Source organism: Triturus cristatus, chromosome 11, assembly GCF_964204655.1.
Source record: "Triturus cristatus chromosome 11, aTriCri1.1, whole genome shotgun sequence".
In the NCBI taxonomy this organism is placed as follows: domain Eukaryota; kingdom Metazoa; phylum Chordata; class Amphibia; order Caudata; family Salamandridae; genus Triturus; species Triturus cristatus.
This window is the reverse complement of record NC_140594.1, coordinates 102966853-102985530: the sequence shown is the minus strand read 5'-3', so window position 1 is coordinate 102985530 and position 18678 is coordinate 102966853. Positions and strand designations below refer to the sequence as shown.

Below are 18678 nucleotides of genomic sequence, written 5' to 3'. Positions count from 1 at the left end.
GAAGAAACTTCCACGGGTAATAAAGTTAACAAATAATACTGTAGACTACAAAGGAAATGAGTTTATAAACTATCATGCACATATCAGAAGCATCAGCATTAAAACACATAAACATATTGTGCACTGTCTCCAATTATTGTGCCCTTAAAACAAGTCCTCAAAAAATCACTCTCAAAGCATGCTTTGAGCACTAAATATAACTGATAAAGATCCTTCTGTTACCTACGAAGCACCTGTACCTCCTGATTTTATATCTGATTGCTTGCGATACTTCTCATTGCTCGAGATATTTACCTTGTTTCTGTATAGGCACAGTCATAAATACTCTTCTAATTTGGTTGCTAAGCTTTAATGCAAAAAACATTGTGTTTTATGAATTTGGTAGTTTGCTCTTAAACAGCATTTCAATTTGAATGACCACTTTTCTAAACTAGCTGTGACAATTCATAGGTATATCATTTTATTACGTTTTACAGGGCCATCATTTTTCTGTAAGATCCACTCTTTCTCTAAAGGTATTTACTATTCAAATTAATAATATATTCAGCATTTACATTGGTTACTCAATCATGCTAGTGGTGTGACATCTAGTCAGCTCTAAATCTTATGCACACTCAAAAGTAAAAAAAAAAACATTTTTGTATTAACAATTGTTTGACAAACGAGCTGTCCAGATAATAATACATTGAGACATCTAATATTGATATTTCCCCAGTACATGATTTTGTTGACTAATATCATCAAACAAGCACACAATATACCTTGGTATGCTTCACCGGATATTATCCAGACATGCCACTTTTTCTATTCAGCACCATGTTTAATATTTCCACATTTAATCCAAAACCTTTAACCACTTCTTAGCAGTGAAAAGGCTGATTTTCCCTCAAGAACCATGCCATGGTGTTAAAGCCTCTCATTTGCTAAACGTCTTCTGAGGTCAGTACCATACAAGAATGTTTTATAATTGGCCCAGTCTTAAGCTGAGGAAGTCCCATTCTCTCCCTTGGACATTTTATTTGTTACAAGTAGCCATCCAATCCACCTCATTCTCCATATCCCTATAGGGTCTCATTAAAATAGAGACATTTGAACTACTTTGCCTGACCCATGAAGCCAACCACGGTCATGCAGCACCCACGTACTTCAATTAATTCCTCAATATGCCCTACAATTAACACTCTGATTCACAGAACTGCGCAATACCATCACAAAAATCACAACCAACTGCAAATAGCCCCTCAGCCATCTGACGTTGAGTTTCTAAAAATAAAAGGCCCACTGGCCACCAAATGTTCCAGGAACTGAAATTGTCTCCCTTACAATGATAAGGCACTTGTTGAATGTTGTTCATGAACAGTGTCTGTGCTTGAGTGACCAGGTAGGGAGAGTGACACCCTAGAAATTATAAATGCAAATAGAAAATACATTAACGCACCCCAAATTGCGGTGTTCATAGTCGCCTAAAAAATGTCATTACCCATCTGAATGGCACCCCTTTTATTGGGCTTGGAAGTATGGAAAGCTGAATCATCTCATCAGGATTCAAACCTGCGACTTGTAAGTACTACACATATTTCAGCAAGAAGGGCCTTAGCCCAATGAGCTAATTTCAGTTTTGTATTGATTTTTGAGACTATGGAGAATAGCATCCTTTACTGTAGCTCCAGATTGGGGTTACCCATTCGGGATGGGCAAGGAAGGCTGAGAAAGCACCAGGCACACCTGGAGTTGGATAGGTAGCTGCGAACATTAGGTTGGATTGATAACTATGGTGGTGCTTGTTTACTTTTTCTTGTTCCGATATGGATAGCTGAAAAGGATGGACATGGTGCTGACACCAGCAGTTGGCTTTTTCCATAGGTTGTGATCTCGGTGGTCCTCAAGCTCTCCTCTTATGAGGTGTAGGTGCTTCATGTGGTGATCACAAAACTTGTTGCTTCCCCTCCAGTCTGTGCTACTGGGAGTGTCACAATGGCCATGAAAGGCAAGGTGGTAGAAAGAGAAGAGATACAAACCTGGCGCTAGTCCAAAACTTAGGATGAATAGGAAGATGAGCACATTGGAGGAATAAGGCATCCAAGAGTACACGTCCTGTGGAGGAAAGGAAGATATAGTTAATAGACAGTGTCTGTGACACTGCTAAGGCTACCATAGGTGACAATCGCTCATGAGTCAAGAGTATTAGTTCCAAGCAAATTAGTATTATGTGTGTTTTGTTTTATAGTGGCAGAGTTGAGAATCCCACATCACTGCCATGTTAGTGAATGGGAAAAGGCCATAATTACTCCGTACCCGTAATTACTGTACCATGCACCCCAGCCACTGCTATGCAATTACAAGTTAAACTCAGTTGTAGTTAGCGCAAGTGACTATAACTTGTACCCTAAAGCAATATAACTCGCGCCCCAGCATGCACAGTTGTTAGAAATTGGGTTACTGATTGACTGGGGTTTGAGCTCTGGTCAAGCAGCAACCAGAATCCTTGTAAGTGTAAGTCACAACCCCCAAATTAACCTGTGCTCACCCTTTGGTAGCTTGGCACAGATCAGTCAGGCTTAACTTAGAGGCAATGGGTACAGATTCTGTGCAACGCTTAAACAGTAAAAACACCACATAAAAGATCTCACACCAGGTTTAAAAAATAGATCTGAATGTAATAAATACAACAATACCAAAATGACAGAGATATTGATTTTTAAAGTTTATAGTGAAAATAGCACCAAAAAGTGCAAAGCACTATTGGGGATATATGGTCGTGAGAGACCGTGACAAAGTTACAAGGTCAAGCCGATGGAGTGCGGGCTGGCTACAGGGACCCGGTTAGGCCTGCTGAACAGAGTACCTTAAATCCTGGTTGCCTAGCGTTCCGTGGATCCGGGTCGAAGATGCATCACGCAGCCGAGGAGATGAGTCGGTTCTGAGATGCGTTTGAGGTACTGTTGCGTCGACGTTGAAGATTCTATCAATGGGGCTTGTAATGCGGAGTCCAGCGTCAGGGATGCCATGCGCAGTCGTGGGGATTCGTCATTTCCGATGAGTGTATAAAACTACAATGCAAAATGTCATCGTCGAAGCTGCCTTCAACAAGAGATTCGAGGAGCTGGGCAGGGGAAAATGCTGTGCAGCAATGCTTCCAAGGGTAATGCTTTGGTCCCAAGATGCAAGTTGCCGTGGCGATGCAAGTCTTTTGCGATGGGTCCAATCCATGCAGCAGCGGCAATGCCACGGTGGTGCTCAGTATGTGCAGCTCACTCGAGGAGATGCGTTGGTTCTGCCTGGGGATTTGCCGCTAATCAGAGAAGATGCATCAGTCCTGCTGACAAGCACCTCAGACCCACTTCCAATGGTCTAGGACTGGGATGGCACTACTTGGCAGTGTAGACTCACAGATGGCAGTGCCTAGGTGCAGATGCAAGTAGGTTGGAAGTCTGTTATGTCTCTGAGGCTCCAGATCAGGGGGGGCAGACAAACTAGCCCTTAGAGTCACTCTGGGTTGTGGGTTCAAGAGATGCAGGTACAGTCCTTCTCAACCAGGGAAAAGGGAAGCCGTCAGCAGATAAACACAGCAAAGCAGGAGTCCAGCAGAGTGCAGTCCAGAAGAGTGGCAGTCCTTCAGCAGTACAGCAGTCCTTCTTCCTGGCAGAGTATTCAAAGGTCCAGAAGTGTGCTGACATTGTGGTGTCTAAGGTTCAGTATTTGTACCCAGACATGACTTTTAAAGTGAGAGAGCCTTTAAAAGATATGCCTTTGAAGTGCACAGATGTCTTGCTTTCCTTTGCCTGCCTCCAGGCTAGCTACAAAGGGTATGCAGCCCTTGTGAGGGGACACAACACAGCCTATTCAGCTGTAAGTGAGTCTGTGCCCAGCTCCTCCCTCCCATTGTGTGTGGCCGTCCAGGAGGAATACAGAAAGTCCAACTGCCACCTCACCTAGTCATGTGACCAGAAACAGGCTGCAGGCATCATATGGCTAAGGTAAGAGAATGCCAACTTTCTAAAAGTGGCATTTTCAGAAATGTTATTTAAAATCCAACTTCACCATAAGATAGGATTTTAAATTAGGATCCCAGAGACACCAAACTTGAATCAGTTATATCTTCACATTTGGAAATTACTCTTATAAAATATAATAAGCAACCCCAATGTTATCCTACGGGAGATATAGGCCTTGCAATAGTGAAAAACAAATGTTAAAGTTTTTCACTGCTAGATTATGTAAAACTACCAGTATATATGGTACTTTTCAAATACACTGCATCCTACCCTCTGGGCTGTACAGGGCCTGCTCTAGGGGTGACTTATGTCCATTAAAAAAGGAAAGCTTGGGCCTGGCAATAGGTTTGTTTTGCCAGGTCATAATTGCAGTTTTGACTGAACACACGCTCTGCAATGGCAGAGCGTGTGTAGTGTTTAAAGGGCTACTTAAGTGAGTGGCACAACTAGTGCTGCAGCACCCCCTAGTAACATTTGATTTACAGGCCGTACATACATATAGTACCACTTTACTAGGGACTTCTAAGTAAATTAAATATGCCATTTGGGGATAAGCCAATATTGCCATGTTTAGAGGAGAGAGCACAAGCACTTTAGCACTAGTTAGCAGTGGTAAAGTGTGCCAAGTTGTAATGCCAGCAAAAACGAGGTCAGAAAAAGTAGAGGAGGAAGGCAACAAGTTGGGGGAAAGACCACCCTAAGGCTGTCATTCTAACAACAGTGTTTTCATAAATGATGTCATTCCAGATGTTGCATTTGTGTTATCAATTATGTCATGGAACATTGTCATGAGTTATGTAATATGAGAGGTAATTAGCAGTGCATGGAGATGTCGAGAGTTATAGTTACATCTGGGACACGAGCTATAGGTACTTAAGATAACCATAACTGATGAATTTCAGTGGTTTGGTTGGTTTTTATACAATATGTTCAAATTCAATTTTCACCTAACTATAAAATCACTTCACCCATTGGTTTTCAATGAATTTCCAAGGTTTTTTAAAGAAATTTAAAGCAAGATATTATTACAATTCCTTGCTATAACATCACTTTAAACGTAGTTTTTTAATGATTTTATATAGGTTTTTTTGCAGGGGATTACATCTTTTATTAAGTTTTAGGCAGTAAATGCATAAATTATAGCATACATATACAGAACCATGCACAGAAGAAACATGTAAACATAGACCACCTACAGTGAGGCCGAGCACCCTTTGGAATCACAACACTCTCACCAAAAACGGGTGGCATTAAAGCATATATAGAATACAAAGGACAACAATAGGGGCAGAAACGAGTGGATTTTGCAACCTAAGGTGGATCAAGGCGGTCACATGGGTCAGAGAATCAGCCCTGCGGAGATGGGATGGATCAATTGGAGCAATCGGAAGCATGGCCATCTGGGCTCAAAATAACATATACAATTGGTGGTGAAGCTCACAGCAAAGAGGCAGTGATAAGGAAGGAAGGGTGGGCAAAGGAAGAGTGACAGGATGTCACAGTTCACTGTGGTCAATACAACGGGTGAGGATAAAGAGTGCCCAAAGGTTAGAAGGGACATCGGCCATTTAAAAATGCAATCATACTTCAAAGGATAAACTGAAGGGGAGAGAAGTACCTGTGGAGAATCATCGAATAGTCCAGGGTTGAAGAGGATGACCATCATGGTAGAGGGCCTCAAATGGCCACAAATAATTATTCCTGGTTATGCAACCAGTAGATCAGCCATTTATTTATTGACATGGTCACCACACTATGAACACAGTACCCCTAGTGGGAAACCGTACCACCGGCAGAGGACACACAGCTTGGCTGCAGTCAGTAGGGGGAGCACCCAGTAACCTTTATGTGAGGTAAGTGCCAGAAGGCCCCTTGTGTTGTGGAGGATCGCCAGAGGGGGCTTGGAGGTGGGTGGTGTAGCCAAGCATATCATGCAGGAAATGATCAACCCCAGTCCAGGAGAGTGGGAGCTCTGGGCAGGACCAAAGGATGTGCTGGATGTCACAATTTGGAGTCTGAGAGCGCCAGCAAGCCAATTTAGGTTTAAGCCTCACTTTGTGCAGCTTAGCCATGGACCACTGCCAGTCCTGCATGATTTTTAAGTAACAAAACTATCTGGCTACTTGCAGTCCCCTAGCATGGGATGCCAGGAGGAGTGACCATCGTTCCAGGGAATAGTAAAATGGATGGCTCGAACCTGAAATTACAGCTTGAGCCGGAGAGTACGGTACGGGTGCAGAGAGTGCAATCCAGGTGCGGAGATTCCGGCCGACTGAAGACATAAAGATACGGCTCGTAAATGACTTCCGTGAATACCAAAAGTCGTAAATGACTTCTGTGAATACCAAAAGTCATAAAGTTAGACTTTTGTCTCAGATTACCTTTGTGAATCGGCCCCAAGGAGAAAACAATGAAAGCGAGGGAAAAGCAAGGAGAAAGCACAAAAAAACCAGGGGGAAAATCCAAGGAGAAAATAGTAAAAATGAGGGAAAAGCAAGGAGAATAATAACAGAGGAAGTAGAACGGAGAAAGCAGGGAAAATGACTGTAAATCAAGGAGTAGACACTAAAAAAAACAGGGCAAAAAGCAAGAAGAAAGCAGTGAGAATGAGAGAGAAGCAAGGAGAATGCAGTGAAAATGAGGGGAAAGTAAGGAGAAAGCCCTCATAAAACAGGGAAAAAGTAAGAAGATAGGAGCAAGAGTGATGCTGCAGCATGAGGAGATCTGGGCCTGGGACCTCCTCAATGGGGTCCCACTGTGGCCTCCATTAAGTAGTTCTGGGGAGGAGGGTGGGGTGCTGGTAAGCGTTGGGCGAGGATAGGCAGGAGGTGGGGAAAATGGACGGCAAGCAAGAGCGGCAATGAAGGAGAAAAGCAATGAAAACAAAGGAAAAAGCAAGAAGACAGGAGCAAGAGCAATGCTACATCATTGGAAGAGCTCCGCCTGGGACCAAATGGAGGAATTTGTGAGTGGGGAAATGGTATCCCATATATTGAAGCTGCTTGCGCCACAACACAGGTAGGAGCACAGGGTTACAATCTATATGGGTATAGAGATAATGGGCAATCTTGGCATGTGTTGCAAACATGTGCCTGACCCCACTGAGTTCTGCCAACTGAGTTTGCAGCTCAGCGCCCATCCCGAGCATTGGACCATGTGGATCTCCCTATCTGGAGAAGGTGATCAGCAGTAAATATTTACCTGGATAGGGGCTGGTTCAGTCAAGCCACATTCTAAATATACGTGTGGTGCCCAATGGCATTATAATTCCAATGATGGACAAACTGAGCTTGGGCAACCAAGTAGAACAGCTCAAAATTCAGTGCCCTAACCCTCTCTTGTTGTAAGGATTCTCCAACTTTAGTCCAGTTAATTCACGGCTGCTTGCCGATCCAAAATAAAGTAATCATAAGGGAACTTAATTGGGAAAAGAATGCCCTATGGAGAGGAATAAGGACATTCTGAAATAAATTGAATAGCTTCAGCAGTGCTACCATTTTCGTCAGGGCAATCCTGCCAGCAAACAATAAGGGCAGCTTAATCCACCCATGCCAAGCCAAGATATACAGGCACCAAAGTTTTCCCTCATAATTGTGTAACCATATCCCTGTGGTACATAATACCTAATTAGCTAATTTGCTCCGTCGTCCATCATAACGGGAAGTCAAGCTTCGGTTGAGCAGCAATAGCCGTGAGGTGGCCCAACAATGATTGACTCTAATCAATTTGGAGGTCGGACCATAACCTATAAGCTATTATAACCAGTATGATTAGGTGTACATTTTGTGCAGGCTTTTTAATGAGGAGAAGGTGCATTGCCGACATACATTGACTAAAGGACATTCTGTCTACCAAATCTTATACTCCTATTGTGATGACAATACCATAAAAGGCAGGCTAGTGGCTCCATGCAATGGCAAACAGGAGGGGCGACAATGGGCACCCGTGCCTCATCCCTCTCTCTTGTATTATAAAAGATTTAATCCCATTGCAAATAGGCCTTGCCTACTCCCATTCGTTGAAGGATCTTAAACATGAAGTACCATTCAATAGAATCAAATGCTATTTCAGCGTTTAAGAAAGCTGCAACCACCTCAAGCTTAGGGTCCGATTGGTGTGTAATGGTAAAAAGAGTGTGTAAATTATCTACATTCGAGCGGCCAGGTATAAACCCTTTCTGTTCCAGCCAGCCCAGGGCAGGCATCACTGGCCTGTAGTTTATTGAGCATTTTACCATGCACATTAATGAGGGACAAGGGTCGGTAGAGGCCATATTGATTAGGAGGTTTGCCTGGTTTTAACAGCACAATAATTACCACCTCTGCCATAGAAGTTGGGAGGCATTCCATCTGAAAGGCCTCCTCTTAAACAGAGAGGAGCATCAGGGCCAGAGCCTCAGCATACGTTTCATAGAATTCACCCAGTCCATCGTTTTCTGGGGCACTGTCATTCTTCAACTAGGCAATAACCCCTTTAATCTTTTCCAGGGTGATCGGTTGACAGAGCCCCTCCCACTTAGTAGCAGACAAAAAATGCCAGCCAAGTGTCCCCCAGAAACTCATATATCATGATCGAATCAACAGCGCGTGATCCGTACAAATGTTTATAAACAGCAGTAAAACAGTCTAGGATAGCTTTCGGGCCATGAATTGTGCGCCTTGCTTCCCCAAAGATCTCAGGAACATGATTCGCAGCCAAGTTTGGCCACAGCAAAGATGCAAACATATGCCTGGGGTATTCTCCCTCCCCAGTGATAAAGGCTTACTGATATTTCCCACACAAATGAATCGCCCTTTCAGCTACTTCTTTGTAATCCTAGACAATCTACACTCGCAGCATATGAGTTCAGCAGAGGGAAGTGCGTAGAGCTAATCAGAACTTGAACTAAGATATAGCACCGAAAATGAGTGGAGATGATGGAACTGCATTGACCAATGAATAAATATTGACACCTCTCTTGAAAATGCGGAGTAAGAGGCAAAGCGCCTGTGGTCACCCCAGGCCTTAGCCAGGGGCAGAGTCGTACTAGGAGCCATATGCGTTTCTTGGACAAAGGCCATGTTAACATCATGACGAGTCAAATAAGCCAAAATGTGGCAACATTTGATTGGGTTACCAAGGCCCCTTGTATTTCAGGTAACACATTTTAAATACATATAAGATACCAAGCAGAATAGGACCTATGTAGATCAGGGGAGCTGCCCATAAAGAATTCGTAGGGTAAGCACTCGGACATGGGTAGAAAATACCCTGTAGGCTAACATGATGGACACCAAAAACAAACCCCTAATTTTCCCTCCACCCACACCGAATCATGAAAATGCTCTAAAACACCCATCTCAAGCTACCTTTGCAAATACAAGTAAAGTTGGAAGCACTTATACTAGTGTGATCTAGTGCCACATAGCCTAGTACTGTCCTCAGAGAACAAGAGGGTACAATGTCATCATGGAATCATAGAGGTAATAGAGTACATTGGCAAGTGGACCCCCAGCTGACCAAGGAGCCAGAACCTAGTTGTAGGACACCCCCGCGCCGCACGGCCACAGCTGCTGCGTGTGCCTCCTTGCCTTGCCTGCCTCGTTGCCTGCCTCGCTGCCGCCGCGTGACCACGCCTCCTCCTTCGAGCGGCGTGGTCCGTGCTCGCCTGTTGGTTAGGTTTTGTTGGTGTTTTTGTTTTTTGTCTTTTCTTAGTGCCTGTTCTGTAATTTCTATTAGTGGTTGCGTTTTCCTTCCTGTTTGCCCTGTTGTCTAGCCGCCCTTCGTACTCCCTCCCCGCTTCCCGCCACCGCCGCTAACCCCGCCCCTTTTTCCCTTCTGTACCCTCCCCGCTCCCGCATCCCAGCTGCTCCGCCCCCCCGCGCACTTGGCCATATATGGCGACCGTGCGACGCAGGTGAGTGTGACCTAGTTGTAGGACACCCCCGCGCCGCACGGCCACCAGCTGCTGCGTGTGCCCCCTTGCCTTGCCTGCCTCGTTGCCTGCCTCGCTGCCGCCGCGTGACCACGCCCCCTCCTTCGAGCGGCGTGGTCCGTGCTCGCCTGTTGGTTAGGTTTTGTTGGTGTTTTTGTTTTTTGTCTTTTCTTAGTGCCTGTTCTGTAATTTGTATTAGTGGTTGCGTTTTCCTTCCTGTTTGCCCTGTTGTCTAGCCGCCCTTCGTACTCCCTCCCCACTTCCCGCCACCGCCGCTAACCCCGCCCCTGTTTCCCTTCTGTACCCTCCCCGCTCCCGCATCCCAGCTGCTCCGCCCCCCCGCGCACTTCGCCATATATGGCGACCGTGCGAACACGCAGCGGTCACGCGCAGCGGGCGTGCCGATTGTGCGCCGAAGGCGCGCCAAAGGCAAGCCCGTCTACGCCCGTCCGCGCCTGGACCGCGCCCAGTGCCAGGACCCCTGGCCCTCGAGGACCCCAGCCCACCCGCCGGACGTACACCGCCGCCACCCTCATCGCTCTCAACTCCGGCCGATTCCCAGGTTGCCACCAAGCCACACCACGACGCACCCACGGACCCTTCAGCTGCCTCGCCTGCAAGTTCACCTGCATCCGGACCTGCCTCGCACCAGCACCCGCCAAGTCGACCACCAGCAGCACCCACCTCAAGTGCATCCTGCTCAACACCCGCTCCGTCCACAGACACGCCATCGAACTCTGGAACCTCCTAGACGCCACAGCCCCTGACGTTGCCTTCCTCACGGAGACCTGGATGAACGCCTCTTCAGCTCCCGACATCGCCATCGCCATCCCAGAGGGCTACAAGATCACCCGGAGGGATCGCACCGCCAACCAGATGGGAGGAGGCATCGCCATCATCCACAGGAACACCATCCGTCTCACGACCAGCACCGACAACACCCTGACCACCGCCGAACACCTGCATTTCCAGATCCACACCGACCCGAAGACTACCCTCAGAGGCACCCTGATCTACAGACCTCCGGGACCACGCACCCAATTCAGCGAGGACATCGCCGACTTCGTCAGCCCGCATGCCCTCCCCTCCGCTGACTACATCCTCCTGGGGGACCTCAACTTCCACCTGGAGAACATCAACGACCGCAACACCAGCACCCTCATCGACAACCTCGCCAATCTTGGACTCAAGCAGCTGGTGTCCACCCCCACCCACCTCGCCGGACACACACTCGACGCAGTCTTCTCATCCAGCACAGACATCGACTTCAGCCACGCCACAGAGCTTCAATGGACGGACCACAGCTGCGTCCACTTCACCTTCAAAAGAACGACGACCCACCACCACCAGCAACAGGCTGCCCGCAGAAGCTGGAACAAGATCACAGCCGACCAGCTCGCCACCTCCCTGAGCCAGCACCCTCCTGCCAGCTCAGTGAACCCCAGCCAGGCCGCCGACAACCTCACGAAGTGGATCAGCAACTGCGCGGACGAGCTCGCCCCGCTGAGGACCCCGCCCAGCAGACCCGGCAGCAAGAAAGCCCCATGGTTCACCGACGAACTCAAGAGCTCCAAGAAGAACTGCCGAGCCCTCGAGAAAGTCTGGAGAAGAGAACCTACACCGGACAACAGGACCACCTTCAAGCTTGCCACCCGGAAGCACCACCAGCTGATCCGCGCCGCCAAGAAAACTGCATTCAAAGACCGGCTGGACAACAACGCACACAACTGTAAGGAACTCTTCAACATCGTGAAAGAGCTATCCAACCCCAGCGCAGGAAACAACGACGTCACCCCATCGCAAGACCTATGCAACTCCCTCGCCTCATACTTCCACAACAAGATCGCGGACATACGCAACAGCTTCAACAACCAACCAACGCACACCACGACCGAACAACCACCCCCCACCACCACCCTCCACGCCTGGACCCCGATCAGCACCGAAGACACCATCCGCACGATGAACTCCATCCACTCCGGATCGCCGACCGACCCCTGCCCTCACCACGTCTTCAACAAGGCCGACGCTGTCATCGCACCCCACCTGCGAGACATCATCAACACATCCTTCGACACCGCCACCTTCCCTGAGAGCTGGAAGCACGCCGAACTCAGCGCTCTACTCAAGAAACCCACAGCGGACCCCACCGAACTCAAGAATTACCGCCCCATCTCGCTTCTCCCGTTTCCAGCCAAAGTCATCGAGAAGACCGTCAACAAGCAGCTGGCCGCCTTCCTCGAGACGAATGGATCCCTCGACCCCTCACAGTCTGGCTTCCGAGCCAACCACAGCACCGAGACCGCCCTCATCGCCGTCACCGATGACATCCGAGCCCTGATGGACAACGGAGAAACAGCGGCCCTCATCCTCCTAGACCTCTCCGCGGCATTCGACACTGTCTGCCACCGCACCCTAGTACAGCGCCTCAGCAATGTCGGAATCCAGGACAAGGCTCTGGAATGGATCATCTCCTTCCTCGACGGAAGAACACAGAGAGTCCGCCTACCACCGTACAAGTCAGAGGCCACCGAAGTCATCTGCGGCGTCCCTCAAGGATCATCGCTGAGCCCCACCCTCTTCAACGTCTACATGAGCTCCCTCGCGGCCATCGCACGCCAACACAACCTCAGCATAATCTCCTACGCCGACGACACCCAGCCTCTCCCTGACCAACGACCCCGCCGCCGCCAGAGCCAACCTGCACGAAGGGATGAAAGAGGTAGCCGAGTGGATGACGACCAGCCGCCTGAAACTGAACTCAGACAAGACGGAGGTCCTCATCCTGGGCTCTTCACCCTCCGCCTGGGACGACTCCTGGTGGCCTCCCGCCCTGGGCACCGCACCCAAACCGACAGACCATGCACGCAACCTGGGCTTCATCCTGGACTCCTCCCTCTCCATGACCAGGCAAGTCAACAACGTCTCCTCGGCGTGCTTCAACATCCTACGCATGCTACGGAAGATCTTCTGGTGGATCCCCACCGAGACCAGGAAGACCGTCACCCAGGCCCTCGTCACTAGCCGACTGGACTACGGCAACGCCCTCTACGCCGGTACCACCGCCAAGCCCCAGAAGAGACTCCAGCGGATCCAGAACGCCTCAGCCAGACTCATCCTCGACATCCCACGAACCAGCCACATCTCCGGACATCTGAGAGACCTACACTGGCTCCCCGTCAACAAAAGAATCACCTTCCGCCTCCTCACCCACGCACGAAAAGCCCTACACGACCAAGGACCGAGCTACCTCAACAGCCGAATCAACTTCTACGCTCCCAAACGCCACCTCCGATCAGCCAACCACGCCCTCGCCGCCGTCCCCCGCATCCGAAGAGCGACGACAGGAGGAAGGTCCTTCTCCTACCTGGCCGCCAAGACCTGGAACTCCCTCCTGACCGACCTGCGCCTGACCCAAGACCACCTCTCCTTCAGGAAGAAGCTGAAGACCTGGCTGTTCGAGCAGTAGCGGCACCCCCCTACCCCCAGCGCCCTGAGACCCTACGGGTATGTAGTGCGCTTTATAAATGTCTTGATTGATTGATAGAACCCTGAGACCTCATCTTATACAGGCAAGAATTTCCAAGCTGTAAAAGGAATGAGTGGGTGTATGAGTGTCTGTATGAAGGATTTAGGAGGTACATGACTGACTGTATACGTGAGTGACTAAATGTGTCTTACTGAATGCATGGGTTAGTGACTAAACTGTGTAAAAGTCTGTATCGGTCTGTCTGTTGTTGTGTAAGCTGCTGCATGGGTTGGTGAGTAGCTGCATGAGTGTCTATATGGGTTATCGATTGCTTGCCTGAGTGTTTGTATGGCTGCCTGAGTGTGTGTGTGGGAGGTGTGTGACTCTGTGAATAGATGTGTGAGTGGTTGATTCACTGGGTGTATGGGTTCAAGAGTGCATGTGGAAACAGCTGTATGGGTCGGTGAGTGTGTGTATGGGTGTGTTGGTGAGTGAATGGATGTCTCAGTGGTACATGTGCAAGTAACTACATATTTAAAAAGCAGTATATGTGAGTGATGGTGTATAGAAATAACTATATGTGAGAGTCAGTAATTGTGAGAGTGGATGCATGGATGAGTGTGTTTTTGTATCAGTGATTCTATAGGAGAGAAATTATGTGTTAGTATCGGTATGAATAAGTGAGGTGGTTTCTGTATAACTGTATAGGTGTGTAAATGAAAGTATGATTGATTCTTTGCATAACTGACTAAGTGTGTGAGTAACTCTGGATATGTGGCACTGTGTGAGTGTCTGTATAGGTGTATGAGTGCATATGATAGTGTTGTATTGATGAGTGACTGCATGTATGAGTGACTGTATGGGTGAAAGAGTGGATGTGTGTGTAGACCTAGGAATCAGACAGTGCGTATTTACATTTAGTACCTGATATTGATGTGTCTAATTTTTCGAAAATGGTAGTCTGTATTTTAGAGTGGGTGTATCAAAGGTTATATTCAGGTGTGAGGAGGTGCATCAGATTTTCACGTGGATGATGTCATCAGTGATGTCATTTGAGATATCATCAGTGATGTCATCAGTGATGTCACTGACCATGTCATGAATGATGTAATATGTGACGTCATCAGCAGGGCATTGCAGGGGTGCGAGTTATAGTTAGCTGAACTAACTATAACGCCGGAATTTCTATGTTTTTTTTTGAGTGAAATGTCCAACTAACTATAACGTTTCTAAACCCTATGGTTTTTTCAGTTAATTTCTATGGTTTTTTAAATGCTAATGTCTAACTATAACTTGCCTGAAACCTATGGTTTTTTCAGTGAATTTCTATGGTTTTTTAAATGCTAATTTCTAACTATAATGTGCCTGAAACCTATGGTTTTCCGGTGAATTTCAAAGGTTTTTTTAAATGAAAATTTGTACATCTAATGTTCCTCAATCCTATGTGTTTTTAAAATTTTATATATATATATGTATGTATATATATATATATTCACTGAAAAAAACATAGGTTTCATGAACGTTATAGTTAGGAATTGGCATTTAAAAAACCTTTGAAATTCGCTGAAAAAACCAAAGGTTTCAGGGGCGTTATAGTTAGGAATTGGCATTTAAAAAACCTTAGAAATTCACTGAAAAAACCATAGGTTTCAGGGGTGTTATAGTTAGCTGGACATTTCCCTCGTATAAAACCCTAGAAATTCCCCTGTTATAGTTAGTTCAGCTAACTATAACTAATGCCCCCACAATGCACTGCTGATGACGTCACATATTACATCACTCATGACATGGTCAGTGACATCACTCATGATATCACTGATGACATCTCAAATGATAGCACGAGAAGAGTGCCGACGGATGAGAAACACTCCTGCGCCATCCACCTCATCGCAGCCGAGCACATCAAGAGTGCATCCATCAGCCCAAACCTTGGACATCCGTCCTCAATTTCAATTTTTAAAAGTGCTCTGCACTAAGTGCAATGCGACTTTGTGCTATGGTGATCAGTCGATCGATCTGATCTGCTGCCGGCAAGAAAGTCACATTTGCTAGTTTTTAATTTTTTTAATTTATTTATTGTTCCCTGAAGTTCATTGTTTGGTTTCTCCTGTTTTGTTGTTTGGTTTTTTTTGCAGAAAAACCCAAAAAATTAAAAATTGTTCAGAAAACTCAAAAAAAATTATAAAAGAAGCTACATTTCTTTGTTAGTGTTTGAAAGTTTAGATGAATGTATGTGTAGTACGTAATTGACTGAATGAATGCATTAGTAGCGTATGGTGAATGTATAAGTGCAGAACAATGAGGAAGTGCTGCAGCATCACACAGTAACCTCTTTAACTGCAGTGTGCTGTAGTACTTCCGAAGCACAGAAATGCAACATATGTACATAAATATGTTGCAAATCTATGCTTCTCTCTGCACGGCTGCTTAAACTGCAGCCATGTGGTGACACAGGCACCCTTGCACCATAGTGCAGGGATATCTGTGTCATGTGCTGTTTGTTTTTGTGCAGGAAGACACACCTTCCTGCACAAAAACAATCAGAAAATGCATTTTTCTCCTTCAATGTATGCTGAACATTTTAGCATGCATTGAAGATATAAAAATGTGGAAAAATTAAAACAATTCCCTTTCTTGTGCTTTCCTCCACCAATTTTAGAATGGTGCACCATTCACACACATATCGAGATTCATGATTTCTGATAAATCTAGATATGTGTCTTGTTCTATGAGTATTCAGTGCAATCATGCACAACAACACTTATAGAACACCCTTTCAACGCAAAGTGGTGTGTATGATGAGGTTGTATTTACATGGAGTATAAAAAGTGCACAGAGTGCCTTTTCCTCTCTTTGTAAATATGAAAGTGTATTGCGCAATAACTATGTTACAAAAAGTGACATATTTCCGGTTTCAAAATTCCTTGCGAATGATAGAATGTAAGCACAGAGTTTTGTGTCCAAAGATGTGAAATATTATGAACCCCTCATATCTCTTTTTTTGCAGGTCACATGATATCTGATTATGGTCAGATTTGAAAACTACATACGTATAAACAGTGTTTTTAGAAACATGTTTCAACTTTGTAGCTTCTTGCAGACCTCGTCATTCTGCATATTGAGACTTAGTTAAACTTACCTTCACAATAATAGGAATAAAAAATGGTATACATTTTTTTCATATATTCATTGCAATCTAAACTCATATAAATTGCTTGTTTTAAAAATGTGGCTCTGTGAAAGAAAAGAAAAAAAAAGATTATAACATGTAATAATACATTTTTTATAACACAGCATAATTTCCACAAAGTAATTTGTTTGCCTTTTTCGCTGTTCTCAGAATATATTGAATTTCACTAAAAATTGTGATTTCAATCGTACTCATCACTTAACAGCGGGAAAAAAAAAACAATCAGAAAGATTGTTAAAAAAAAAACAACATACTATTCTCAGTAAAATATCAGAAAATACAAATCACACATATATGAAATGCTTACAGATTACAAAATTGTATAACTTTAAATTATAAAATGTAAATGTTGTTGCATTAAAATGATCACCGAATAAATGACCACCAAAAAGTCCATAATTCAAAAATATACCTTTAATTGAGCCCAAATGGTATTTTTACACTTCTTCTTTCTGTAAATTGTCCAATGGTAGTCCTATTAAATTATAATAATAAATTCCTCAGAGAGGGAATTATCTTCCTAAAACTTTGGCTTTAAAAATATTAGGTAGGAATTTGGTAACTCACTAGGCAAACGTTGTTTGAAAACCAACTGGGCATCATTACAAAGTGTCCACCCTTTGTCACATTTTAGATAGGCAGTGAAATGTCCAGATATGGTGGAAGGACCATCATGGAAAATGATTGCAATTTCTACAAAAGTCCTTCCTGATATTGATAGTTGTGCTGCTACAAATTGTTTTATTAAAGTATCCAATTTACTTTCGTCAGCTGTACAACGTTGCATCATTACAATTATGTATTTTCCATATTTTGTTAAGAATAATGTGGATAACATTTCTGATTTACATTTGCTACACTCCATGTTTTGAATTGCACCTTTCACTAATTTATTGAAAGGCACTGATTTACAGTCTGGTAATGTTAAATACAGAAATCTCTCAGTGTCTACATTTGTGTTACATGTATACATGCAATTTTCACAATAATGTTCCCATTTGTAAGAAAGGCCCAAAATATTTTCTATTTCTACACCTTCATTTTCAAAAATAGTAAGCATATACATGAAAAATTCCTGAGCATCTTGTTGGATATTTTGTGTAAATTGTGTAGAACCAGAACACATATCCAAAAGACTAGGAACATCTGAAACAGATTGTATTTTACTTCTATCTGTTGTCAATTATTCATAAACAGAATGCAACAGAGAACAAAATCTTTTTTGCCGATTCTCCATAATTTGTTCTTGCAAACCTTCAAGATAAAAAACAACATTGACCACTGCATTAGCATAGCAGTTGACACCAGAACTATTTTCAAACTGATAACCAACAATCTCTCCAGCAGTGTCCAATTTCTTTTTAAGTGCAATCACAACATTATCTTGTTCTTTTCTTTTCTTGACACCTTCAGAACAGATATTCTCTAACCTTCTTTTTCGACCAACCACACGCTTTTAAAATACAGGATATTGACCTAAATTTGGAGCATACACCCTTCTTAACCTATTATACTCTTTTACACAGTTTGCATCTGCAGTAACCTTTGTCTCATCAAAATCAATCAAAAACAAACCAGATAATGTTCTGACTCGCAACAAAGCAACATATGCCATACCCTCTTTAAATACGTTAGATCCAATGTTCACCAATGCACTGTCCTTGAGATTTATGAATAGTCACTGCATATGCCAGAGAAAATGGAAATTGTTTCCTACGGACATATAAATCTTTAACAAGCAAAAAACAAACTGAACAACGATCAATTTCTTTAACTTCTTCAATCTGATCAAATTTAATTTTTAAAAATTCAATTCCTTCTTTATTCTGATAATTGCCCATTGCACCATTAACTAAACCTTTCTCTACATCCAAATTACGCCTTAAAATTACCCGAGAGTTTACACATGCATATAGTGTCTTTTCAAAACCAGCAGTTTTAGATATTTTTTGTTTTTCTAAACAATCCAGTTTTGATCTCAACTTACCCATCAAAATAATAGTGATTTCTTCATGCAGTATTTTATCAATGGCTTCCATTTTTACAATTTCTTCATTTTCCAGTTTTAATAATTCTTCGTTGAATATTGAACACTCATGCAGTGTTGGCA

The 18678-nt window shown here is 44.7% G+C and overlaps 1 protein-coding gene across 1 annotated transcript in view; it reads right to left on the bottom strand.

The window, feature by feature from the left end:
* The window catches only part of LOC146783419 (solute carrier family 2, facilitated glucose transporter member 11-like), an 890872-nt gene that overhangs the window by 36894 nt on the left and 835300 nt on the right, over positions 1–18678 (bottom strand). The window contains exon 10 of the mRNA XM_085636334.1: positions 2019–2094. Coding sequence (XP_085492460.1) covers positions 2019–2094 — 76 coding nt within the window. The remainder of the gene's footprint in view (positions 1–2018; positions 2095–18678) is intronic.